The sequence below is a fragment of the Aquarana catesbeiana genome, linkage group LG03, assembly GCF_042186555.1.
Source record: "Aquarana catesbeiana isolate 2022-GZ linkage group LG03, ASM4218655v1, whole genome shotgun sequence".
In the NCBI taxonomy this organism is placed as follows: Eukaryota; Metazoa; Chordata; class Amphibia; order Anura; family Ranidae; genus Aquarana; species Aquarana catesbeiana.
Window position 1 is genome coordinate 558831551 of NC_133326.1, and position 27169 is coordinate 558858719.

General features: G+C 43.6%; 1 protein-coding gene, 1 long non-coding RNA gene and 1 pseudogene across 6 annotated transcripts in view; 2 read left to right on the plus strand and 1 right to left on the minus strand.

The window, feature by feature from the left end:
* ITPR2 (inositol 1,4,5-trisphosphate receptor type 2) overlaps positions 1-27169 on the plus strand; it is a 518259-nt gene that overhangs the window by 374790 nt on the left and 116300 nt on the right. For all 4 annotated transcript variants that reach the window (XM_073621752.1, XM_073621753.1, XM_073621755.1 and 1 more), the window contains 4 exons: positions 7034-7129; positions 9976-10095; positions 19757-19864; positions 26287-26479. In XM_073621752.1, the coding sequence (XP_073477853.1) occupies positions 7034-7129; positions 9976-10095; positions 19757-19864; positions 26287-26479 (517 nt within the window). The remainder of the gene's footprint in view (positions 1-7033; positions 7130-9975; positions 10096-19756; positions 19865-26286; positions 26480-27169) is intronic.
* Positions 1-27169, minus strand: part of LOC141132836 (uncharacterized) — a 98303-nt gene that overhangs the window by 67404 nt on the left and 3730 nt on the right. For both annotated transcript variants that reach the window (XR_012242971.1, XR_012242970.1), the window contains exon 2: positions 6373-6504. This is a non-coding gene — a long non-coding RNA (uncharacterized lncRNA). The remainder of the gene's footprint in view (positions 1-6372; positions 6505-27169) is intronic.
* LOC141136003 (U2 spliceosomal RNA) lies at positions 7838-8005 on the plus strand (annotated as a pseudogene).

The following is a 27169-nucleotide window of genomic DNA, read 5'->3' on the forward strand; positions in this document are numbered from 1 at the left end:
AATGAAACCTGACAAATTTTGAAAGGACATGGCTCCTTAAAGGATAAGTTCACCTTTTTTTCTTTTTCTAAATCGCAGCTCCCCTATGTACCAATATAGCATTAATGTACTTCTTTTGCAGAAAAGAAAAAGCTTTCTATTTATCCTACACAGTCCTTACCTCAGTGTACAGCTTGTATAAAAAAACTCCTCCATTACTTCTTGGACAGACCTTGGGGAGTGAAAACTGTTAAAGGAGCTTGTTTGGCTGTACTTCTCCTATGGATCACAGGAGTGCAATTTGTTTTGCACTGCTGTGACCCGTTTTCAGCAGAGAGCTGGCTGAAGTCCGCTTTCTGCTGACGTCACAGAAGTCAGTCCAGGCACTGCGTCATTGAGACAATAAAATGTCTGGATCTGCCAGGTGCCTGGACCGACACCTGGCTCAGCCTCTCAGGGAGCGCTGAGAGACTGAGCCCCCTCCGATTCTGCATCCACCTAGGTAAGTATAAACCATAAACAACAAACAAACACATACTTCTCTTTTAAGACACAGAAAGGAGTTTACCAGCTGACCTGATTAGTACACACCCTGCAGCTGCCTTCCTTTTCCAGGAGATCACTCCTACCCACCTCCTAAGGTGCATGGTTTTCCAATGCAGTCAATCAGTGATCACTGTTCTCACTAAACATACAGCCATTGATTTTTCTTTTTCTACATTACTTTCATCTTGCATAGATTGTTCATTTGGCAGGGTGTGCAGGAGCAGAGTGATCAGATAACAGCCTATATGGATCAGAGATGTAGTATTGAAGAGAAGTATGTCCTCAGTTCTGTAAAGTTCACCATACACTATACAATCTGAGTGTACAATCTCCTTTAGATCTACCATCAACTATGTAGTGCAAAGGCCTGCTTGATTGGATACAGAGTGATTGAATAGATAGTCTGTCCTCTTATTATATTGTTTTGGTAAATCTAAAGGAGATTGTACAGAGATTGCACAATCCGATTATATAGTGTACAGCGACCTTTTTTACACCTAAAATTAACTAGTTTCACTTTTGGTGCCATTAATTAACGGCACACCAAACGCATAAGCAAACATGTTTTGCCACATGAAAAAAAAAGAATGACAAATGCTGCAAAATGCACAGTAAACAAACGTACAACCCGCATCATGGCAAGATGTCCCGTGAGCTACTTTGCCATGTGCATCAATGGGCTGCCCTATGTGTGCCACTGGAAAACGAGCCAAAAAACATGCGTTCCCACTGCTTTAGGTTTGAATGAGGCCTGAAAGTGAGATTTGTGTGTTTACACAGGAACAATAAGGCTCCATTTATATCTGTGTATTTCCAAACTGTGGTAAACTGCACAAAAAATGCATGCTTTGCCTTGAGCTTTAGAAGCGCACTGCAAATGAACCAAAAAACACAGTAAAAAATGCACCCCGCACCACTCAAAAAAAGTTCTGGCGTTTCTTTGGGACGATTGTTGCATGTAAGGCAGCCCATTCCTGAGCGAAAACAATCCGAAACGCCACAAAAAGTATACGCATGCAGGAATGTGAGTTTCTGCTTTGCAGAGATGTGAACGGGGCCTCACAGCTAAGTGCCACCATCCACTCCCTCCTATGTACTTGTATAAAGATGGCCACACACTATGCGAGGGAACGAGGGAGGTTTGTCCAGAGTGGTGAATATATCCTATCACGCCCTTTTCTGTGATGCAGCAAGGTAGTTCATTGTGGGATTCAAAGCTTCCTGGATGTCACATGACCTACAGAATGTGATGGAAGCAAAAAACATTTATCAAACAGTTAAAACATTTGAGCATTTCAAAGCTTCCATGGGTGAGGTAAGTTAGAGATAAGCACATTGGGATGGCTGGGCCAGAAATAACAATAGAAAACGCTTATATTTATTATGCAAGGTGAAATTCTGCCCGAAAAGGTGACTTTAGCCATTAATATTAAGTTTGTTCTCTGGAGTTGCACAAACCATATCCTGTATCCTGTCAATGAGTAGCTGCATAAGGATTTAGGAAATTGAAAGATCTTGGAGCCAGTCAGGTGTGTTACATTAACATGTGCTGACAAGGAATATGCTGACAGGAGGACAGAGCAGAGAGGTGGCATCATTAGTATGTTGCTGCTCCTTCACTGCTCAGTCACAGGCTGGCAATGGAGTTGACCTCGTTTAGTTGCTTAACCGTAGCAGAGAAAAAGTGCTGTGAGGGCAGAGCTGTTCAAATCTCAGTACCGAATGGACAAAAATATAAATCCTTTGACAGGTCACACAGCTCCCATATACAGTGCCTTGAAAAAGTATTCATACCCCTTGAAATTTTACACATTTTGTCATGTTACAACCAAAAACTTAAATGTATTTTATTGGGATTTTATGTGATAGACCAACACAAAGTGGCACATAATTGTGAAGTGGAAGGAAAATGATAAATGGTTTTCAAAGTTTTTTTACAAATAAATATTTGAAAAGTGTGGGGTGCATTTGTATTCAGCCCCCCTGAGTCAACCATCCCATTGTAGCTCTGGCTGTATGTTTAGGGTCGTTGTCCTGCTGGAAGGTGAATCTCCCCCCCAGTCTCAAGTCTTTTGCAGAGACTAATGCCACGTACACACGAGCAGACTTTCTGGGGGACTAGGTCCGACGGGATTAGTCTGGCGGACAATCCGATAGTGTGTGGGCTAGTCCGATAGTTTTTCGGGATAAAAATCTGACGGACCTAGAAATAGAACATGTTTCAAATCTATCCGACGGACTCAAAGTCCAACGGACTAAGATTGGGAAAACTGTTCGTCTGTTCGTCTGTGTGCTGGTCAGACGGACCAAATACGACGCAAGGGAAGCTATTGGCTACTGAACTTTTTTAGTCCCGTTTACGTCATCACGTTCAAACCGAACGAACTTCGAGTGATGTTGACCACGCCCCCTAAAACGTCACAGTCCCAGCATGCCCAGGGACTGTGACGTCATAAGGGGGCGGGGTCTCCGCCTATATAAGTCACAACGGAGCGCTCAGAGAGCAGTCCAGCCGGAGAGAGCGTCGTGTCAACATCTGGAGAAGAGAAGAGGGAAGAAGACAAGAAGCCCAGAAGTCCGGACCTCTGCTGGTAAAAGAGCGGCATGAAGACAGCGGAGGAGCTGGCAGAAGAACTGGAACACCGGGAGAAGAGGCCAGAGAGAGCGGAGAAGAACCAACCGGATGCCGGGAGAAGAGGAACCGGAAAGACCCCCGAAGCCGGAGGAAGACCCCCCCCGGAGCTGTTTAATAAATTATTTTAAAAACCTGTGTAGTGTGTTTTATTATTGACACTTTTTCCCTAGGTGAATGGGTAGGGGTACCATGTACCCCATACTCATTCACATAGGGTGGGGGGCCGGGATCTAGGGGCCCTCTTATAGGGGGCTCCCGGATTCCGATAAGCCCCCCGCCCGCAGACCCTGACAACCAACGGCCAGGGTTGTCGGGAAGAGGCCCTTGTCCTCATCAACATGGGGACAAGGTGCTTTGGGGTGGGGGGGCCCCGCACCCCAAATGTTGTACCAGGCCGCATGCCCACCCCCCATGTTGAGGGCATGCGGCCTGGTACAGTTCGGGGGGGGGGGCGCTCGCTCGTCCCCACCCCCTTTCCTGACCGGCCGGGCTGCGTGCTCGGATCGGGGTCTGGTATGGATTTTAGGGGGGACCCCACGGGGGTTTTTTTTCAGCATAGGGGGTTTCCTTTAAGATCCATACCAGACGTAAGGGCCTGGTATGCCCCGCGCTCGCCGCAATAGGAAAATTTGTTTTTCCTATTGCAGCGAGCGCGAAATGCAATACCCTGCCCTTGCGTTGTATCTGGTCCGTTAGACCAGCATACAGACGAGCGGGCTTTCCGTCCGACCAGCACACAGGCGAGCAGACTTTCCGTCAGAAACTGAGTCCGACGGAAAGATTTAAAACATATTTCAAATCTAGGTCCGGCAGACTTTTTCCCAAAAGTCCGCCGGAGCCTACACACGGTCGGATTGTCCGGCGGACTCTAGTGTACGCGGCATAATAGTTGTCCTGTGGACAGATTCTCCCACCTGAGCTGTGAATCTCTGCAGCTCCTGCAGAGTTACCATGGGCCTCTTGGCTGCTTCTCTGATTAATGCTCTCCTTACCCGCCTGTCAGTTTAGGTGGACGGCCTGTCCTGGTAGGTTTGCAGTTGTGTTATAATCCTTCCATTTTTGGATAATGAATTGAACAGTGCTTCATGAGATGTTCAAAGCTTGGGATATTTTTTTATAACCTAACCCTGCTTTAAACTTTTCCATAACTTTATCCCTGACCTGTCTGGTGTGTTCCTTGGAATTCATGATGGACTCTATTTACTAATTGGGTGACTTCCGAAGGCAATTGGTTCTACTGGATTTTAGTTAGGGGTATCAGAGTAAAGAGGGCTAAATACAAATGCATGCCACAGTTTTCAGATATTTATTTGTAAAAAAAAATTTGAAAACTATTTATCATTTTTCTTTCACTTCACAATTATGTGCCACTTTGTGTTGGTCTATCACATAAAATCCCAATAAAATACATTTAAGTTTCTTGTTGTAACATGAAAAAATGTGGAAAGTTTTAAGGGGTATGAATACTTTTTTAAGGCACTGAATGTATTTAAGCTGTGTGCCTGGAGTTCAGATTTATATAAGTGCTTTATTTTTAGTATAATGAGTGGATTTTTTTTTAATTTGTTACCAAGGGAATAGGAGTTTAAAAATAATAGCAAATGTGTGTATTTTTGGTAAAGTGGAACTAAAATTATGCAATATACCATCCAAAACATTTGATGTAATATAAAAATGCAGATTTCTGTTTAGAAGCTTCTGGCAGATCTGCAGAGTTGCTGCTTTGTAGAAAAGTGTTTCCCCAAGTTTGTCCGTTACAAGTTAAGAAGGGTAAGGAAGTCTTTTCCACTTTGATGTATCAATCTACATTTATTAAAGTGCATTGAGGCAGAGAATGGTTAAAACCCATCAGGTTTTTCCTTGTCATCTATGTCTCATTGGGGAGATTTGCACTATAGACACAGCAGAAAATGAGAAGAAATCTATCCAAAGCGACATAAACCTCCCCTTTATTTATTTTTTTAATTTTATTTCAGGTACTTATATAGTGCTGTCAATTTACGCAGCGCTTTTACATATACATATATACATATACTTTAAAATACATTGTCAGCACAATTCACAACCAACAGTACTATTACATTCTATGACGTGACTGACACCCTGGTGCAGTCTTTATATTCTGGGCTGTGTGTATTCAGTTTGTTTCTAGCAACTCAATCAGTCTGCACCGCCTCTCCCTTTCTTGTCATACAGCTACAAAGTTATTTATTTTATAGCGCTGTCAATTTACACAGCGCTTTACATATATATTGTACATTTACATCAGTCCCTGCCCTCAAGGAGCTTACAATCTAAGGTCCCTAACTCACATACATACATACACATACTAGGGCCAATTTAGACAGGATGATTGAAAAAAACTGAAATCCAGTAAATGTAAGGGGCGGGGCAGGGACAGGCAATGCTGGGCATCCTCCAGACAGAAAATGAGACAGGCTATATCTGACTTGCTGCAACCTCCAGTGAACATTGTGAGAAGCTCACAGTGTGCAGTAAAATCAGATTTAGCAATTTCAGTACAGGAGAGGAGCCGTGCAGGAACTGTGCAGGTCTGCAGATAAGGCTGGAGTTCATATTTAAAGTTCAGATTTGTACTCTTCAGTCGAGAGTGAATGGGTGAATCTCCCAAGTGGAAACACTGACGGCAATAAAAAGCTGACAGGGATTCTAATCCATCACCATCTATCCATATCTGAAAAGGGCTTTTCTTGCAGAGCTTCACTTTTTTTTTTTTTTTTTTAAAGGTGCTTTTATTAATTTTTTAAAAAGGACAAACAAAAAATGTCATGGAACAGGGTACATACTGGCGGGTCAGCAAAGAGCCTCACTCATTAGTGCCATGTGGGTTCATCACTACTTAAAGTGATACTAAACACACTGGGGTTGATTTATGAAAGGCAAATCCACTTTGCACTGAAAGTGCACTTGGAAGTGCAGTCGCTGTAGATCTGAGGGGAAGATCTGAAATGAGGGGAAGCTCTGCTGATTTTATCATCCAATCATGTACAAGCTAAAATGCATTTTTTTATTTTCCTTGCGTGTCCCCCTCACATCTACAGCGACTTCACTTGCAGGGCACTTGTACTGCAAAGTGGATTTGCCTTTCGTAAATAACCCCCACTGTTTTAATTTACATTGTCCCTTCTATTTTTGTATGTGGATGATGTTGGCACTGTAATTATTTTATTTAAAAAAAAACATCTAAGTACCTTTTTCCTAATCGATATACAGCTGTCACATGATCCCGATCTTTCCCAGCCTGTCCGCAGAGAAACATAAGCAGGAGGATCTTCCAGTCCTCTGCTGCTGGTCACATGTTCAAAACAAAAATTAAACAGCCTCTGGAATACAAAGTAAAAATAAATATTATCAATAAACTGTTTTAAATTGTCATACAAATATATATTTGAATGTGTCATGCCCCTCCAGCTTGTGTCTTAGAATAAGAGGGAAGTGAAGCCTCCATTAATCTACATGTAATATCCTGCCCCCATTTGTGTAAGGCTGGTTAGTGGGCATGGAGGAGGAAGGAGGGAGTGGCTGTCATTTAACACTGTGTATACACCCACATGTGTGACTCTATAGTCACACGGGCTGCTCAGATGTGGAAAAAATGCTCAGCACAGAAACTCACTGAAAACTGAGCATGTGCAGAGGTGCCACCACAGCTGCAAAATCCCTAACTGAATTAGGGACATGGACAGAAGGGGGACATAGAGAGCAGCAGGATCAACCAGGTTTTTTGCAGAATACAGAAAACAAATCTCATAGTGACTGAGTGAGTATGAACGGCATGTAATAAACCATTTGTTGAGAGTTTTTTATGATGTGGGTTTAGTGATACTTCAACTTTTACTCTACTGCTTCCAGAACAATGCCTCCAAACTGCTTCTGGCCATCATGGAGAGCCGCCATGACAGCGAGAACGCGGAGAGGATCCTATTTAACATGAGACCTGGAGAACTGGTAAGAAATATTGGTCATGTCATTTTGGGCCTCCTTATAAATCGTTAAAATGTATAATTCATCTTTTATTATTTATGTAATGCAAATTTGTCAGTTTAGCCTTTTTTCTTAAAGTGTCTGTGCTAAATTTCTCATTTTCTCATTTCATTTTGCCATATTTCAGCAAAGGTAAAAAAAATATAGCAAAATTTAATTTTGTTTAGAAAGATTTCACTTTTTTTTTTTTTTTTTTTTGCTTATAATATACACTAATACCTGGTTTGGGCCAATCTACATATATAGATTTTTTGCTTGGTTATTGGCTCTGCCTCCTTCACTTTTTAATTGGTCACGAGGCTGCCCATCAAATTGATCGGCCAATCATGAGGCACATGAGAGGGCAGAGCCAAGTGTTGCCTTCTAGTAGGAAGTTCATATTTACATATTAAAGCCAACTGATTTTTGAGACACTCAGGCTGCTCTGGAAATTACCTTAAAGCATGTGGAGGAATCTTGAGGGTGCATGTGCCACTTAACAAAGAAGTACAGAGCCACTTCAGAATTACCTTTGGTTTTGTTAGCTTTGTTTTCCTTTAACAACTGGTGTAATAAATACGCCACTTCCTTAAGTGCAGGCAGCCAAGCCTAATACATACCCCTGTCCCCATTCCAATGATCTTTTCATCCCAACATGGCCCAACATTTTCTTATTCTGCACATGTGCACTGCAGTCCTTCCCAGCCTTTTGGCTAGGATCAAGTGTATTATCTATTCTTATCAATGACCAATAGGGGTGCTTTGCCATCATTCTGGCCTTATGGCTTGAATGTCTAGTTGTATAGTATTCCTGCCGGTATCATGGGGTTCTGAAGGATCATCCTGTGGGAACAAAAGAGTTGGGGGATTCTGAGGGGCCAGTACCTCTCGATTTGAGCAGTGTTGCCTTGCTTTGCTGGGGGCTGGGAAGGCAAGAGGGCCTATGGTGTCAAGCCCCCCTGGGAGTTGCTTCCCAGGTCTGCTGGAGAAGCACTAGGGGTTTGGGGCAAGCCTGCTGTTTGAAATCATGGGGCCCTGTACAGTCTACCTGATGGGGCCACCGACCTTGCCCTGAGCCTACCCCTGGACTGAACCCACCTGCGCCCCCTGTCTCCACCTCAAAAAAAAATGCAGCTTTGTCTTCAAGTGATATTTCTTATCCCTTGTGATGGGTGGGGGTGTACACATGCTGCAGCCACAGTTAATGGGGCCAGTCTCAAGCACCCTGCAGGGGCTAAAGCTGGAAGTGAGGAGGAGATACAATGCCTTCTCATGTCAAATGCTCTCTGAAGAGTGATCTGAACATGGATCACTCTTCAGAGATCAAAGCACATGTGCACGAGCCCTTACATTAGTGGTTGGGGGGTAGTAAAACCCCCACAGTTGAAAGGCATTTGTACCATCCCTGCAGCAGCAAATATTATACCCCCTGGCATGTTGGGTGGGCACTTACACCTGCCAAACATGACCTATTCAAGTAAACGGGGCCGCACTGCAACCACACACAATGCATGCATTTGTGGCATGGCAGTCTGGCATTTAGGCTGTTAAAATAGGCAGTGAGAAGGCAATACAATGCCTCCTCACCACCTGCCAAATGCTCTCTAAGTGCCCGTTCACACTTGCTTGCACACTAAATCGGAGCTGTTTAGTCTGCAGGAAGCAGTTTCAGCTGCAGTGAGCTGGCAGTAGGGGTGATGTGATGCATGGTTTCTTGCATCACGCAGTTTTTTTTAATTTAACTCTATGTGAAGTGTACAAAGTGTCACTGAATAGGAGTACAGTGTGTTGCGCTGCTGTGCGGTAACATGCGGTGCCTTCCTGTGAGCTGTGATAAAATCTAGCATGTCTGCATTTTATTGCAGCTCGCTGCACTGCACCTCCAGGCTGTACTGCAGTGAGAACAAGGCACATAGAAAACAATTGTTTTCTATATGCCCTAGCAATGACTGGTGTTCCTCTAGTGCTGAAAAACACCAGTCACTGCTCTAGTGTGAACGGGCCCTAAAGAGCGATCCAAACACGTATCACTCTGCAGAGAGCACCACAAGTGAAAAAGGGGCCCTACATTAGAAACCCAGCCAGGAGAAGTCAGGAATGTGCAGTGTGATGCTGGGAATCTCATTACTTGCCAGACACTGTGGAGTTAGCACAGGCAGCTCAGCTCTCCCTCTCTCTGCAGCTTGCTCCTGGTGCGAAAAGCAGAAATACAGGGAGAAACGGAGTGCAGTTGTATATCACTCCTCAGGGACTGCCATTTACCAGCCAAAACTTGCATTGTCTGCACATGCGGTCGCCTGCTTACTCCATGGCAGGCGCTGCTTCAGTCCACATCCCAGTTTAAGAATAGCCCCCCCTGGCTGAGGCCAGGGCAATTTTGGTTACTCAAGGCCTAGCCACTCGCACTAGGCTGATCAAAAAAACCAAACAAACGCATTCCCCATCCACAAAAGCGAGGCGGATGGATAAATCCACCCCTTTGTGCTATTGTATTCTGACAGCGGGGACTCCTCAGAGTCTGATTTTGACAGAAATCCATCATTAGATTGACATTGTTGAGCGTGAACAGCCATAGATGGATGGAGATTTGGTCCCTGCTGATCTAGCTGAATTTCAATCCATGTATGGCCAGCTTTAGGGACCACTGGAGGCCACCATAAGTTTGGATACCCAAAAGAATATTCCATTCATCGAAAAAGATGACGTGTATTGGACTAAAGGATTTGGGGCATTTGTTGAGGGGGTGAGGGCATTTATTGTCCCTCATCTGGCCAATGTGCAGATTTTGATAGGTATCCCAGTAATCTGACATTCTTCATCTTGTTGTACAGGTGGATGTAATAAAAGCAGCTTATAACCAGGCACTGGAGAGTGACCAAGACGACCACTACCAGGATGAGCAAGTGTCCCCAAGGTGTGTTGGACACAACATTTACATCTTGGCTCACCAGGTATGCACACTGTTTCATTAAACCTTGAAAAAAACTCTTTCAAAAGCCTTGAAAAGATTAAGGAATGTTTCCATAAATCACTAACTGACCACAAAACACTAACCCTCTCTAATTTACATCTTTTTATGAAAATTATTTTTAATGTTTGTAAAGCAGCGATTAACTGTCTTGCTCATGTGTAAGCATTTAAGGAAGGGAGCCCTATGTAGCTTTTTCTTTTGCTTAGCTTGTTGTAGCTGGGAAGGTCTACAGAAGGTATGGAACATAAAGCAGTAGAGTTTTCTTTGCTGTTCTTCATGTTCCAGTTATGGCAATGCAAAGGCAGACAAAGATAAAGCCTCCTACCTCCCACTGACAGCCAGTCATCTTAGGCATTATTTAAAGCTGCCAGAGATAGGCTGGAAAGGAAAGAGCTGGATGATACTTGATGTCCTCCAGTCAAGGACTGAGGCAGTTCCTATCTGACTTGCTGAAGCTTCTAATGCACATTATGAAAAGCTTGCCGTGAAATCAGAGTAAGCAGTTTCAGTACAGGAAGGGAGCTTCTACAACTATGCAAGACTGAGGGGAAGGGTGCAGCTCAGCTTTAAAGGATAAGAAGTTAACTTTTTTAAAAACAATAATAAATGCACATTTTTTTGCAGGTAAAAAAAATTTGCATTTTTTTTTTTTTTTTTTGAGCGTGTAAAGCATTGCACTAGTGATCAACAGATCGCTGGTGCCATGCAGGTCTCCTGCAGACCTGTCAATGTATCTGTGTGCCCATACATCCCGTACTGGCAAGCAGATAATCTGACAGGAGGATCAATGAACTACAAGCCAACAAGGATGTCGATACTTGTAGTTCGTTCATTCACAGAACTCTGTAAATGAAAGACGCGTCCATGTGGGGCTCTTCTGTACTGATTTAAAAGACTGACAGCTAGTACGTGAAAGTTCTCTGTACTGCTACCACAGGGAGGAGGGGGGTCAGGCAGCGGCTGCAGCATTGGGTACATGTTACATGTTCCACCCTAAAAACGGATGGAACATGTAACATGTTTCTAGGCAAAGTATAGAATGTTATTCGTTACTATCAGTGAATATATTTTGAGATATAGTTAAATTGTTTGCCCTATAGTCTTTTCTTTTGACGTTTACGTTTTTACATACCTTCTCTTCCATATTTTTGTCATTGTATTAAATATAGAGATGCACAGAATAGCCAATAGAGGGTGCTATGTATTTCATTGCAATGGCTCAACAACTAGTCAGATAAGTTATCTGACTCACCAGGGGGGGGGTTGCACTGTAGTCATTTCAGAGTGTACCTAGTTATGTATATAACATCTGGTTAAAAAATTTGGTAAAGCAAGCACAATAACCCAAAATAAGCTCGTAATGAAAATACTACATCGTTCCCCTTTAAAAAAAAAGGCAACCAGTGGAGAAAATAATGACAGAGCAAGGAACGAAAAAAATGGATGAAACCACGGATGCTTGCGGTAACGAAATCACCCCACATACACGTGTTGTGCAGACCGGAGCCACACCAATACTAGCCACTTCCACCACGTCCTGTATCAGCCAAGCCAAGTGCAGTTCCTCTTTTCCAGATGGAACTTGTCTTGTATCAGTTATTTTATCGGCAGGATTCAGTTTCAGGTCCTCTTTGTTCTATTTCTATCCGTTAGGCAGACACTGTATTATTGGCACAGTCGCAGTTGAAAGTTTTGTATGTCCCCCCCGAGGGGAGGGTGGTGATGTGGGGGGGGATTGGGAAGGCTGCGTTTATGCACAGCTCTCTCCTCTGGTGCCCCACCTGCTGCTCTCTTTACCAGAAACAGGCAGAATTTCTTGTAATTGGCTGACCCGCAGGGTGCAGGAGACATAAATATATCGCAGAGGTCCTGAAGTGTGATTAATCAGGGCCTGGTACACACAGAGCTGGACCACATCCCTCTGTGAATTACAGAGCTGCCTTTTTAAAGCAAACCTATGGCACTGAAAACTGCTATAAACTCACATATGCAGCACAAACCTGTCAGCACATTATTGCTATCTATAAGTGCAGCATTCTGCAGCCCCCCCCCCCCCCTATTGGATCTACTTTGTGTTAGTGGGAAATAGGTAGGTTCCCTGCCCTTTTCTGCACCCCTGCAGTTCCCTCAGCCTGTTCTCAGTCCCATGTGCTGAACGTTTGGCTGTCCCTGGTGCCCCCAGAAAGACATTGTGCCTATGGCAGTTACTGCTCAGGAATTTACATCTATTCAGCCAATAGGGCATTTGTGAGTTCAGGCACTGACGCTTGATAAGAAGACCTGCCATGCAATTGGCCTTTCAATTCATCTCAAAGATGTTTAGTAGGGTTGAGGGCAGAGTTCCGTACAGGCTACTAGAGTATCTCCACACCAAACTTGTCAAACCGTGTCTTGGAGTGGGCTTTGTCCACAAAGACCCAGTCATGCTGGAATGTAAAAAAAAAAAAGGCCCAGACTTTAAGTATAGAGCAGGCATAAATCTTCAATATCAACTGGATATGGAGGCCTGTATGGACTGCTTTCAAACAGAAGCACCAGCTGTTAGCCCAGTGGACAGTAATGTTTTTCTAGGATGGAAATGAGTAGCTCCTCTCTGACTTATTGATTTATTACAGGGATTTATATTGCGCCAACAATTTACGCAGTGCTTTACATATAAGTTGTACATTCACATCAGTCCCTGTCCTCAAGGAGCCTACAATTTAAGGTCCCTAACTCACATTCATACATATGCACACACTATGGCCAATTTGGACAGGAGACAATTAACCTACCAGCATGTCTTTGGAGTGTGGGAGGAAAGCAGAGGACCAGAGGAAACCCATGCAGGCACGGGGAGAGCATGCAAACTCCAGGCAGGTGGTGCCATGGTTGGGATTCAAACCAATGATCCTAGTGCTGCTAGATGGAAGTGCTAGCCACTGTGGGAGAAATAGCAACTGGCAAAGGCCTTTTACTCTCCACAGTAGGTGATGTCAACAAGGTGAGGTCAGGGGTTTCCTGTACGTACACTATATGGCCCAAAGTTTGTGGACACCTGACCCTCACAGCTATAAGAGCTTGTTGACCATCCCATTACAAAACTATGGACAATTATACAAGGTTGGTCTCTCTTTTTGGCTCTAACAGACTCAGCTCTTCTGGGTATGCTTTCCACAAAATTTTGTCTGTGGGGATTTGTGCCTATTCAGCCAAAAGATTTTGTAAGGTCAGGTACTGCTGTTAGATGAGAAGACTTGGCTCACAATCTAGATTCCAATTAATCTCAAAGGTCACTGAACTGGTCAGACCATGTCTTTTGGAGTTGGCTTTGTGTACAGGGGCAGTCATGCTGAAACAGAAAAGATTCTTCCTGAAACTGTTACCACCAGATTGGAAGAGTACAGTATTTATTCAATTGTTTGCAGGGGTGTCCACATACTTTTGATCTTATAGCTTATTATATTGCTACTTGTTATTGCCAACAAACAGCAGGACGGCTGTCATCTCATGCCTACAGCAGGCTTTAAGGAACTCCTAGGTACCCAAGGCAGGTGGCACGGCATGAACAATCTCAGTCGACTGGCTCACAGGGATAAAGTACATTAACTCATATCAGACAAACTTTCTGCAAATTTCTATATAAGGGTGGGTGCATGGCTGAATAGCAATACCATGTATATCCAATGGTAGGGAAAGGCAGTATGCCAAGGTAAGACCCAGGTAGAGCGTTTACTAGAGTCCCATAAGAGAAAAAAAAAACACATACCTTTCAAGGGTGAGGTGGTCCTATTTATGAAGGTGGTCTCTGCTTGCCACCTTGATAAATGGCCTGCTGTGCTCTCGAAACAGTTGTTGTTTTTTTTATTCTGATATGGGACTCTAGTAAACTCTTTAACTTGGTGTGTTGCCTTTCTCTACGATTGACCCACAAATAGGACAGCCCAGTTCAGGTGGGAACAATGTTCTAATAAAGCCCAGTTTTCAGAAAGAAAGGTTTGATAAAAGTTGATAAAACAAACAACAGTTGCAGCATGCTAGGATTTGTAAAAAAAAAAATCAAAAATAAATAACCATAAGTCCACAAGATATTTCACTATATTACATTCTCTGAAGAATTGTACCATGTATTGTCATGGTAAAGCAAAGCAGTCACAATTCACAGGAGATGCTTTTTTAATAGAATTTTTTTTTTTATCACCCGGAGTTTGCCTTTAACAAGTGAGATGAGGCAGTATGAGGCTTATTTATAGCAGGCAGATCTCGGTGAATTGTTGTTGTTGGTGTCGTCGAAAGTTGTCTCTCTTGCGCAGAACTTTGTGTGTGAGTCTCGCTCACTGGAGCAGACAGCAGTCTAGAACAGTGTGACTCACAGTCTGGGATTGAAATGACAGCACCTAATTAAATTGCTGCGGAGTGTGGAGGTGTGAGGCTCCCGCTCGCTGACTGCTCCAGCTGCTGCAGTTGTGCGCCACCACCCGTTCTGTACATCTCCGTGTTCTCTCCATCCGGTGAACGTCCATGGAATTCAGTCTGTTTTTTCCTTACAGTGGAACTCCAGGAAAAAAATCTTAATCTCAGGACTTCAGTGCTATTCCTCATATAGATGTCTTGTCATAGTGTTAAAGCTGTGAGCATCCACAGTGGGAACTGTTCTATATCATTTTTCCCCAAGTAACTGTGGCCCTGGTACTCCCCTATCTGATGGGTAACTAGAAAAAATAACAGCTTTGGTCACCTCCCCACCCTTAGCCTGCTGATTGGACAGTATTAATTTATTGCAGATATTAAAGAGTTCTGATCGTTTACTGTACATTCACAGCAGTCTCTGGCCTCAAGAACTTACAAATGAAGCTTGAGCCAATTACCTACCAGCATGTCTTTGGATAGCAGGAATAAACCCACACAAACACAGAGAGAACTTGCAGATAGTGCCCTGGCCAGGATTTGAACTGGGGGCCCCAGGGCTTCCAGGAAGACATGCTAACCATTAAGCCACGGTGCTGCACCAGCAAGTGACCTGTATCCTGTGAACTGTATCCTAGTGATGAACCTTTTTAGAAAAAGGGCTTGTCCTTCATAAGTTATGAGTGGGGTGTCAGTAAACAAAGGCAATAGGGTCAGAAGATTTAGAAAAAAACAACATCCATGGAATGTACCAAACAGAATGTGAGAAAAAATCCCAAATTTTGAGTTGTCAGCAGTACAGGTGATGAAATACCTTCCCAAAGGGGACATATGTTCCAGTGGCTAACTGTCTAATAGTGGGTTTTCCATATGTTGGAGAAATTTCCAGAACTCTGCCAGATCCTGCGCTTCTTAGTGCAGCCGTGAAGAAGCCCATTTTTTCCCCCTCCGTTTCAGCAGTCCGCAACAAAGAGGACAGAGCTCCTCCTACAGATCCTGCACCTCTCTGTGCAGCTGCAGCACCCCACAGACTCCTGCCGCATCATTCAGCAGACTCTGGCAGCTGCCTCCAGTCCTCCTCCAAACCCTGCACTTTCTTCTTCCCAGATCTGCCCCCAGCTTATTCCCAGCAGCAGTACAAGATAAGGGGGTTGCACTGTGTTGTAAGGGTGGGTGGGGGACTCTTGACTTCTGATGGAGGGGGAGCTCTTGACATCTGATGTAAAGGGGGGGGGCATCTGTTTAGAATTTTATTGAGAATAATACAATTCTATGCTAGCTGAAAAGGAGGGTGGCACACCACTGGTATCATCCAGAGATTCCATAAGAAACTTTATGGGAGACTGCGCAGACAGAACACCGTGGCAGAAGAACCATATTCTGTTTGTGCAGTCTCCAGTAAAGTTTCTTGTGGATGATACCAGCGGTGTGTGACCCCCTTTTTAGACTTGTACCATCTGCTATACAGATACAACCGGCCCTTTGAAGACAACCATAATGCTGCTGAGGCCCACAATGAAATTTAGTTTGACACCCCTGATCTAGAGGGATTGGTAGTGAAGATAATTTACCCCAATAGGACACAGATGGCCTTATAGCCTTTCCTACTTTTTTATAGATGAACTCCTGGCTAAATCATTATTGTATAAATACAAGAGGCATATGTACCTTTACTTGAATCTTGGTGTGCTTTGTAACACTTTGCCCCTGTGCAGTATCTTCTTGTAATAAAGACCTGTCACTGCTGCCATTTCTCTTTGTGCAGGGGGACTGGTCTTGTCTCCGCCCCTCCTGTAGTTTTCTGCAGGTGGCCTGTAGTGGGTGGGGTTTGCTGGGTCCCTCCCACAGCTCTGCTCTCTGCATAGGCTATGTACAGCACAGTGATGATTTCACTGCTACTTTTGCAAGGTAATATCTGAGGTTACAAAAGGATTTGGTGCGCAAAAAGTGGTTTTAACCACTTCCAGACCGCCAAACGTCGATATACGTCCTCACTTTGAGGACGGATATCGTTGTCATTGCAGCAGCTAGCTGCCATAACCCTGGTATCGCAGCGTTTGGCTGGTGGTCCGGTACAAGATAAAAGTGGTCTCTGCGGCAGATTTGCTGCAAGATCACTTTTATCGGAGGCGGGAGTGGCCCCCCCTCCCGCTGCGATCCGGTGCCCTCTGCCGCTTACCGGAGCCATCGGCAGCAGCGGAGGCAATCAGATCCTTCAGATTTAAACGCGCCCCGTCCCGCAGAGCTCACGTGCAGAAGCGAACGCATACGTGAGTAGCGCCCACATATGAAAACTGTGTTCAAACCACACATGTGAGGTATCGCCGCGATCGGTAGAGCGAGAGCAATAATTCCAGCCCCAGACCTCCTCTGTAACGCAAAATGTGCAACCTGTAGAATAGTTTAAATGTCGCCTATGGATATTTTTAAGGGTAAAAGTTTGTCGCCATTCCACGAGCGAGCACAATTTTGAAGCGTGACATGTTGGGTATCAATTTACTTGGCGTAACATTATCTTTCACAATATAAAAAAAACTTGGGCTAACTTTACTGGTGTCTTATTTTTTAATTCAAAAAAGTGTATTTAAAAAAAAAAAAAAAGTGCGCTTGTAAGACCGCTGCGCAAATACGGTGTGACAGAAAGTATTGCAACGACCGCCATTTTATTCTCTAGGGTGTTAGAAAAAAAAATGTATAATGTTTGGGGGTTCTAAGTAATTTTCTAGCAAAAAAAACTGGTTTTAACACATCTAAAAAAGAGGCCTGGTCCTTAAGTGGTTAAATCCTTTGTAGCTATTGATGAATATATTTCTAATAAAGGTACTGTGCCCACAGTTCAGGATGAGCCTTTGGTAACATATCCCATCTGTCGGCAACTTTCCAGCAACAAGATTACTAAAGAGGGAATTTACCTGCTCTTATAGTGTCATGTTATTGCTGATCCGCAACATTGATACTTCCATGTTGGCAGGCAAGAACCTGCAGTGTATTGGTCAGCAAGAGAAAAAAGCCATAGTAGTAGGAGAAAGCTTTCATTTGCAATTCTGCTGCTGATGAATTATCCAAAAAAAGAAAAAAAGATCACTCCTATAACATGGCCCTTACTAAAACCTATAGGATTTTTCTTGCTTGATTTTTCTTATGGAATTAGAAATGTTTGTGCACAAAACATTTTCATGGAACTCACATCTTGTAAGTATTTTTGAAATTTGACATAAATCTATTATATTTTTCTGCCAAAACACTTGCATAAAAAAGATTTCTGAAACCATGACACATGCATTGTCATCCAGCCCTCTCCCTGTCTTCAGTCCTGGCCTTTGTTGCCTATCCACAATGTCCAGGCCCCAGCCTTGTTGGCGTAGAATTTTACACACTTAGAACTCAGAATAAGCAGGTCACGTGAGGTCATGCAATTTACTGCCTAGCTCTGATCCAGGTAATTAATCTGTCCCCTGCATCACCCTTTGCTCCCCAGCGTTATCTCAATCGGTGTTCTTTTTCATGACGACGCGTGCGAGACGTTCTCTGCTAGGATTTCAGTCCGCGCAGCTAATTGAAAGTTCTGCCAAGTAGACGTTGATCGGGGAAGTTCTGGGTCCCCGCAGACCTGATTAGACCATTCCCTGTTGTGCCTTACCTTGAATAACTCGGAGTTCTCTCGAAATACCATTATAATTTGCAACCCCGAGAAGCAGATAAAAGATACCGGTCTTCTGGCTCACATTGATGCAGAGCGATCGAAATCTTTTGTTCTTTGCAACGTTCGCAGGGTGCTGTTGCTTTTGTTTGCACATCAAGGCTAAGGGGGCTTATCCACAAAGATGGCGAAATAATTGCTCTTTCGCTTGGCCGCACATTTGTTTTATGGTTAAAGTTCCACGTGGGAATGTTTTTAAAAAGAAATGTTAAAAGGTGGACAGACTGGGGGAAAAAACTGTAAAAAAAAAAAAAAAAAAAACAGCAAAATTTGGCATTGAAAAAAATGTTACGTTGAGTCTTCCATTGAAAGAAATTTATTACACCAGGATAAGGGAGATGGAAATAGTAACAAAACTGTGACAAACAATATTGCATTGGGAATAAAATAGCAAATTATCACACTACTCCCCTTGACAATGCCTTCATCTGCTTTTCTGTCCAGAGAGACAGAGCCATCTTTGTTCAGGCATCATCCAGGGTGAATATCCACTTCCTGGACTGAGATGCCAGATCAGAGATGACGCAGTCATGTAAATCCTGCTGTCTGTGCCGTTCTTGGCTTTGTTTACAAATGTCTGACACCAATCTGCCCCTGCCGCAGCCCCTCACCTTGTCAATGGCTACAAAGGTAATTGTTGCAGTCTAATCAGTGGGGTGAGGAGTCTGCGAATATGCTTCCCCCTCCCTGAACCAGACTGATGACATCATCTTGTCATAAGCAAAGTCAATGGCTAGAGCTGTTTTTAGTGATAAAATATGGAGCTTTTCTGAAGAAATGATACTGTTGCTGCATAAATGGGTTGATTTACTATAGAAAAATAGACTGCACTTTGCAAAGTGCATTTGCACTCTGCAAGTGTAGTTGCTTCAGAGCTTAGTAAATGAGAGCCGAAGCTATGCTGACTTCCATTATCCAATCATGTAAAAGCAAAAATACCGTTTATTTATTTATTTTCCTTGCACATGATTGGATACTCTTTGCAAAGTGAAGCTTTACCTCATTTACTAAGCTCTGGAGCAACTGCACTTTGCAAATTGCACAACCTTTTTGCCTTTAGTAAAGCAACCCCATTGGGGGTTATTTACTAAAGGCAAATCCACTTTGCACTACAAGTGCACTGAAAGTGAACTTGGAAGTTAGTCACTGTAGATCTGAGGGGGACGTGAAGGAAAATAAAAAAACAGCATTTTAGCTTGCACATGATTGGATGATAAAATCAGCAGAGCTTCCCCTCATTTTCAGATCTTCCCCTCAAATCTACAGCGACGGCACTTCTAAGTGCACTTTCAGTGCACTTGTTGTGCAAAGTGGATTTGCCTTTAGTAAGTAACCCCCATTGTGTCATTTCACAAATGTATTTCTGCAGAGTTGTAAAGTTACTGCAAGGTCCATTTGAAGACTTCTGAAAAATGCTATGGAGACCTGAAATGATTCCTAACTGTCCACTGACAGCCTTACGTCTCTTCTATATTAGTTCAGTGCAGCAAAATGTTCACGTTGGCAAAGTATCTGCACGTCTCATTCACATGAATTAAATGTTCCTGTTTTTCAGTTGGCACGACATTCCAAGTTATTACAGCAAATGCTGAGGCCGGGGAACGACCCAGATGGCGGTGATGAAGCTTTGAAGTACTACGCTAACCATACGGCTCAGATTGAGGTAGAGGAAAGGGTTTGATGTGGTGGGAAATCACCGGGGCTACATAAAACCTTTTGGTACTTTTATGCAAAGACACTAGACAGAGCTTGGCAGACTCGTGGCCACCTTCTCTGTCATATACATCCAGCATGTCAAACTGGTGTTTTTCAACTCTCACTTTCCTTTTTTGTGACCATCAAATGGTTTAAAAGCTGAATTCCAGGAATTCAGCACCTTTGTAAAAAGTGAAGGCACACTATGAGTTAAAGTATAACTAAAGACAAAACTTTTTTAAGTTTTGGATATGGTAAGGGATTAGAACACCTATCAGTTTTTATTGCTACCTCTGCCCCCATTGGGGAGATTCACTCTCTCTATTTGTCCTGTTTACCATTTTCATGGAGGGGAAATCTTGCAATGGGGACACTGGATGGGGGGGCCCCCGGGGGTCCCCAAGAGATTACCTTAATTTTTAGGGGTTTCCACTCACTTCCCATTTGGCTATGGGACAGGAAGTGAAGGTAAATGTCCCCAATGGGACAAAGAGAGCAAAAATAAACCTTACAGGGGTTATAGCCCTCCCTTACTCTATCCAATATGAAAAAAAATGATTTCCTATAATTCTACTATAGGTCGGAGCTGCATGACATCTCTTGGGCTTATCTCTGTTATCTCTATTATTTACATCTGGTAGTTTTATTGCACTCCTGGAGGACTATCGTATTTCCAGGAGCCCGAAGCTGATGCTTCAGGTCTAAGTATCTTCAATATTACAATCGGTGCAGCCGATGCATGCCCCTCCCATCCTCCTGCCCAATCACAGAAACCTTTTTATTATGTGAGTTCATTCACAAAATACAAAGGCTTCTCTGAATGGGCATCAGAGGGGAGGGGCGGGCATAGCTGCTCTGTATTCCTGTCCTCTCTCTGTCAGCCCTGCCTGCCAGTGTATGCTCCGCCAGACTCATAAAACTGTCAGATATAAATAATAGAGATAATCCAGGAGATGTCATGCACCTCCTTGGACTTAACCCATAGTGTGCCTGCACTTTTTACGTGGTGGCTTTAAATGTATTCAACGCCAATTTTTTGCTTCTTTTTGCATGGAATAAGGAATGGTTATAACTTCTGTCAGGCTGTGTTTTTGTATGTTCTCTTCTTGCATCAGGAATACAACAGAAAGTGAGAAGAAATCTCTAAAGGCAAACTGTCTTTTAAAGCTGATGTTTAATCAGGTTATATTTTGCCTTCCCTCGTTCCTCCCTTCTGCCCTCATTGACAAATTAATGGAGTTTGTAAATAAAAACTTTATTTTTTCATTGCATTATTTTAGAATCAGTGATCTCATCACTGGGTATCTGTGTTTCTCTATGCCAGTGGTCTCCAAACTGTGCCCTGGGGGATGGATGTGGCCTTTTGCTTGCCTTTATCTGGCCCTTCAGGCACTATTCCTGCCATTGACACCAACAATGGGGGCATAATTACTGCCACTGATACAAACAACGATGGGGCAGTATTCATCCCACTGACACCAACAATGGGGGCACTATTCATCCCACTGACATAACGATGGGGCACTATTCATCCCACTGACATAACGATGGGGCACTATTCATCCCACTGACATAACGATGGGGCACTATTCATCCCACTGACATAACGACGGGGCACTATTCATCCCACTGACATAACGATGGGGCACTATTCATCCCACTGACATAACGACGGGGCACTATTCATCCCACTGACATAACGATGGGGCACTATTCATCCCACTGACATAACGATGGGGCACTATTCATCCCACTGACACCAATGATGGGGCACTATTCGTCCCACTGACACCAATGATGGGGCACTATTCGTCCCACTGACACCAATGATGGGGCACTATTCGTCCCACTGACACCAATGATGGGGCACTATTCATCCCACTGACACCAACGATGGGGCACTATTCATCCCACTGACACCAACGATGGGGCACTATTCATCCCACTGACACCAACGATGGGGCACTATTCATCCCACTGACACCAACGATGGGGCACTATTCATCCCACTGACACCAACGATGGGGCACTATTCATCCCACTGACACCAACGATGGGGCACTATTCATCCCACTGACACCAACGATGGGGCACTATTCATCCCACTGTCACCAACGATGGAGCATTATTTACTTCCACTGTCCACAGGCCGGCCCCCTAAAGTCTAAGGGTCAGTAAACTGGCCTTTTGTTTCGAAAAAGACTGGAGACCCTTGCTCTATGCAATGCAGGCAAATCATTTCTGGTGGGAGGGGATGGAAGGGTTCTGCACATTTTTGAAGACATCACAGCCCCCTGCTGCAGTACTCTTTTGAACACCCTCAGCCCTGATGCAAGTATTGGGCTAGCTCTTGGTTGACATTATGCAAATAATCAAAATGCCTTGATGGATGACTGTGAGTCTGGAGCAATGGGTGTTCCTGGGCAGGCTGTATTTGCATGCACAGAGCTTTAGGTAACGCCCACATATGATGCTAAGCCTCCTTTTATTAAAAGAACTTTAAGTCAGTAAATGAACGGGTCAAGCCAGGGACAGTCAGGAAGAAAGAGCTAGATGATGCTGGTAATCTTCTAGTCAGAAAATAAGACTGAGGTTCTATCTGATGTGCTGCAGCTTCTAATACATCTTGTTAGCAGCTCACAGTGTGCAGTGAAATCAGAGTGAGATATTTCAGCACAGGAAAGGAGCCTGTACGGCTGTGCGGGTGCAGGGGAGGGGAAAGCTGGAATTCAGATTTAAACCGGTGCCCTAGTAGAAAGATTTTTCCTTCTGTAAAGGTGACAACTGTAAAATGTTGTATTTCTCATTGGTTTTTGTCTCAGTAATAGCAGTCATCTCAATCTCCTTAGCAGCAACAGGCAGCCATACAAACAGGAATTCTAACCTTTTCACACTGTTTAATTACAGAAGAGCCTAGCTAAATACTTTCTAAATGCTCCACTTCCTTATTTGTGCAGTAGGCATAAATGTGACTACAAAGTGCACTAGGCTCCGTAGATTTACCAAACTGCCCTGTGCACACCATAGTTTATCAGATCTGGTCAAACACGCCCCTCTTCCTCTGTGTGATGACACGTGCTGTGGGTGTGGCTGTCACTTAGCTCTGCCAGCACAGAGCACTGGAAGGGGAGTACAGGGAGCTGTAGGAAAAGGGATTCTCAATCAAACATCAGTTATAAATCAAAATAGAGATTGATACAGGACTATACAGAGAAGAGGTGTGAGACTTCTACTGGGCTTTAATAAAACATTACTGACATGTTTTTGTCGCCCTTCTTTGCCAAATCTTTAAAAATGTAAGTTCACAGCACCCTTTAAATGAAATAAAACACCCTCATAAGAATGCAGCTATTAAACACTGCAGGTGTCCATTCTAGGCTCTCTCCACTGTCGGTTTGTGACCTGCGGGGGACTGCTTTGTAGATATATAAATTATAGTCTGGCAGATGCACCTGATCATATGTCTCTTTTACATTTCTCTACTGCATGGAGAGTCTGATTTATAGCCATTCCACAGGAGACTCGGCATTAACTGTGTTATACCCAGTTGCTGTGCTATATAATATATCCATGCCATAAGAGATACTGTATTTCATTGCGGTCATCATTTAAAGCTGAACTCCAGGCAAACAGCTAAATACGGAAATTAAATAAATGTGGGAATGTGGAACTGTTTTACCTGCCACTGCCAGGACTTGTTTATCAGTCAATCCAGTTTTGAAATGTACACAGCTCAGATATGTTTGCAGACCAGGCAGACATATTTAAAGTCCAGCCTTGGTGGCAACCATGACTCCCTCCAAAGACACAGTGGAGGAGTCAATGTAGCCATCCAGGGACAGGAAGTGTGGTGTTCACAGGATCACCAGGTGAAATGGGAAAAAAGCCTGAAAAACGAATGCAGCCACAACATCTAAGGACTGGAGTAAATTGCATTTTTATTTTTGGATTTAGAATATGGTTTATGGTTAGGGTCAGGTTATGCTGTAAGGCACTGGTTAGAGTGAGAGACAGTCACACTCTCCTGAGAGTGAGAGACAGTCACACTTTACTGTCATGGATGAGCATGTTTGGGGTTGAGGAACTTGACTGGCCTGCACAGAGTCCTGTCCTCAACCCAACAGAACACCTTTGGGATGAAGTAGACTTCTTGTCCAACATCAGTGCCTGACCTCAAAAATGCGCTTTTGGAAGAATGGTCAAACATTCCCATAGACACACTCCTAAACCTTGTGGACAGACTTCCCAGAAGAGTTGAAGCTGTTATAGCTGCAAAAGGGTGGACCAACTCAATATTGAACCCTATGGACTAAGACTGGGATGCCATTAAAGTTCATGTGCGTGTAAAGGCAGGCGTCCCAGTACTTTTGGTAATATAGTGTATATCTGTTGGTGTGCTAGCATCTGACATTGGATTGTATCCAGAAGCGCAATTTATTTTCTAATTAAAGATCCCTAGTTCTCTGCCCCACAGTATAACATGGCTGCTACCTCCGGCATGTGACCTGATGCTTTTCAAGGGCAGCCCACTTCTTCAGAGCACTGAAAAAGAGAGTCCACCCTTGAAATGTGTCAACAAGGATGCACACAGAAGACAGCGGCCACATGTTAGCGGCGTACCTGAGACATCAACTGCAGAACTTTGAAAAAGAGAGTCCGTCCTTGAAATGCATCAACTTGAGTGCACCCTGAAGAAGAGGTTCTGCCCCTGAAACGTATAAACTAGCATGCACACTGGAGACAGCAGCCACATGATAGCGACACGCTGAAGAAAGCAACAGCAGAACTGAAGAAGAGAGTCCGCACTTTAAACTGTGTCAGCTAAGATGCACACTGGAGACAGCTGGTAAAACGCTCTGAAAAAGAGAGTCCTTTGAAACATGTTAACTAGGAGGCAAGCTGCTACACATTAGCAACATGCTGGAGACAGCAGCTACAGAACTCTGAAGACGAGAGTCTGCCCTTGAAGTGCTTTAACTTGGCAGTGTGCTGAAGAAAAGGGTCAGCCCTTAAAAAGTGTCAACGAGGATGCATGCTGGAGCTGGTGACTAAACATTAGCAACATGCTGGAGACATCGGTTACAGAGCTCTGAAGAAGAGAGTTTGCCCTTGAAACACGTAAACTAGGGCACATGCTATAGACTCCAGCTACAGGGCTCCACCCTTAAAATGTGTCGACTAGCACACACCCCGGAGACAGCGGCCACACGATAGCAACATGCTGGATACAGCGGCAGCAGAACTCTGAAGAAGAGTTTGCCCTTAAAAATGTGTCAACTAAGACATATGCTAGAGACAGCAGGTACAGAACTCTGAAGAAGAAAGTCCATCTTTGAAACGTGTTAACTACAATGCACATTGGAGACAGTGCCTACACATTATTGACATGCTGGAGAAAACGTCTACAGAACTCTGAAGAAAAGAATCCACCCTTGAAATGTGTCAACCAGGGCCCCCGCTGGAGACAGCAGCTGCAGGTTAGCAACATGGTGGAGAAAGCAGCTACAGAGCTCTGAACAAGAGGGTCAGTCCTTGAAACGCGTCAGCTAGAACTTCTGGTTAAGTTCTATTTTTGGCATGTGCTGGCGTGCTTTCCATGTGCTTTTCAGTGTATTACAAAGATTCCCAGTCTGAAGGAGAAGGCTGCAAACCCATGGATCATTTTGGTTTAATAACACTGAGAACTTTGACATTGATTTAAAGTGGTTGTAAATACATTCTCTGCATTAAAGTCAAAAACCTTCCATGATCAGCTCTCTCCAAGCCACCTTCCCCAAATACATACTGGCCCCATTTTCAGTCCAACTCAGTGCTTGTCTTTTCTCCCTCTATCTCACAGGTACGGAGCCAATGGCTCCCGCTGCTGTCAGTCAAATCCTGTAAGGAGGGAGCGAGCCTCCACATGTGCCACCAAAGCAAGCCACTTGCTATGGTGGAGTACACAAAAGAGGAGGAGGTCTGGGGCAGCTCTGTGCAATACCATTACACAGATCAATTATAAGAATGTTTGTTTATTATTTTAATTAAGGAAACGTATGCCTTTACAATCACTTTGAGTACAAGTAAAGCTGGATACACATTTTACAACTTTTGTCGTTCGATTTCCTTTAGATTTATCTTCAACTATGTAGTGCAAGGTCTTGCCTGTTTGCATACACATTGAAAGTGTTTAGGTTTGACCTCATATTATATGGTTTTGGTAAATCTAAAGGAAAATTCTATAGTGTGTATCCAGCTTTACTCTGTAGCTTTATTGTATCCTTTCTACAATGCGTATGTTGTCAGTTTGTGTTCTTTTGTAGTCATTATAGCACAACTGAAGTGTTTGTGCCTTATGAAGAAAAACTAGACAAAGCATAAGTCATTGATTTATGTTTCTTGTTTTTTCAGATTGTCCGCCATGATCGCACCATGGAGCAGATCGTGTTCCCCGTGCCAAACATCTGCGAGTATCTCACCAAAGAGTCTATGCACCGAGTGTTCAACAGCACCGAGAGGGATGAGCAGGGCAGCAAAATTAATGATTTCTTTCAGCAGACAGAGGACCTCTATAACGAGATGAAATGGCAGAAGAAAATCCGGAGTAAGTGGATTCCTCCTAACTGGATAAATACAGGGGGTGTGGCCTTAGAGAGGGGCGCAGGTAACAGCTGAGAGGGTGTGGCTTTGTGATCAACTAGGATACGTCCCTTGACACAGCCTTATTGTTTCCAGGAGCCTTGGAATGAGCTTTAGTAAAGGGTTATTGTGTTAAAAGTTGGTTAGACATTGAACAATATCCACAAGCCAGAATGATCAGCGCAGTATTTAGGTGTAAGTTAGTTGCTAAGTGATAACAAACACTCACACTGGTTTTAAAAGTACTCATTATTGATCCCACTTCAAAATGTTTGGAAAGTCTATTTCAAAGTTTTTAAAGATACTGGATGACATTTAGGGGGTGATTTACTAAAGGCAAATAGACTGTGCAGTTGCTTCAAAGCTTAGAAATTGAGGCAAATTTTTACTTTACAAAGAACACCCAATCTCATACAAGGAAAATAAACAAAACCCCATTTTTGCTTGCAAATGATTGGATGATGGATGATTTACTAAGCTTTGGAGCAGCTGCACTTACAAAAGTGCACAGTCTATTTGCCTTTAGTAAATCAACCCCTTAGTTTCCTAAAGCATAGCATATCATAAACAGTAGCTTTTGCTTTTTATTTATTTTTTATAAAATACCTGGTGTGATTTTTTTTTGATGGAGTCAACAGCGGGCCATGCCTACGCA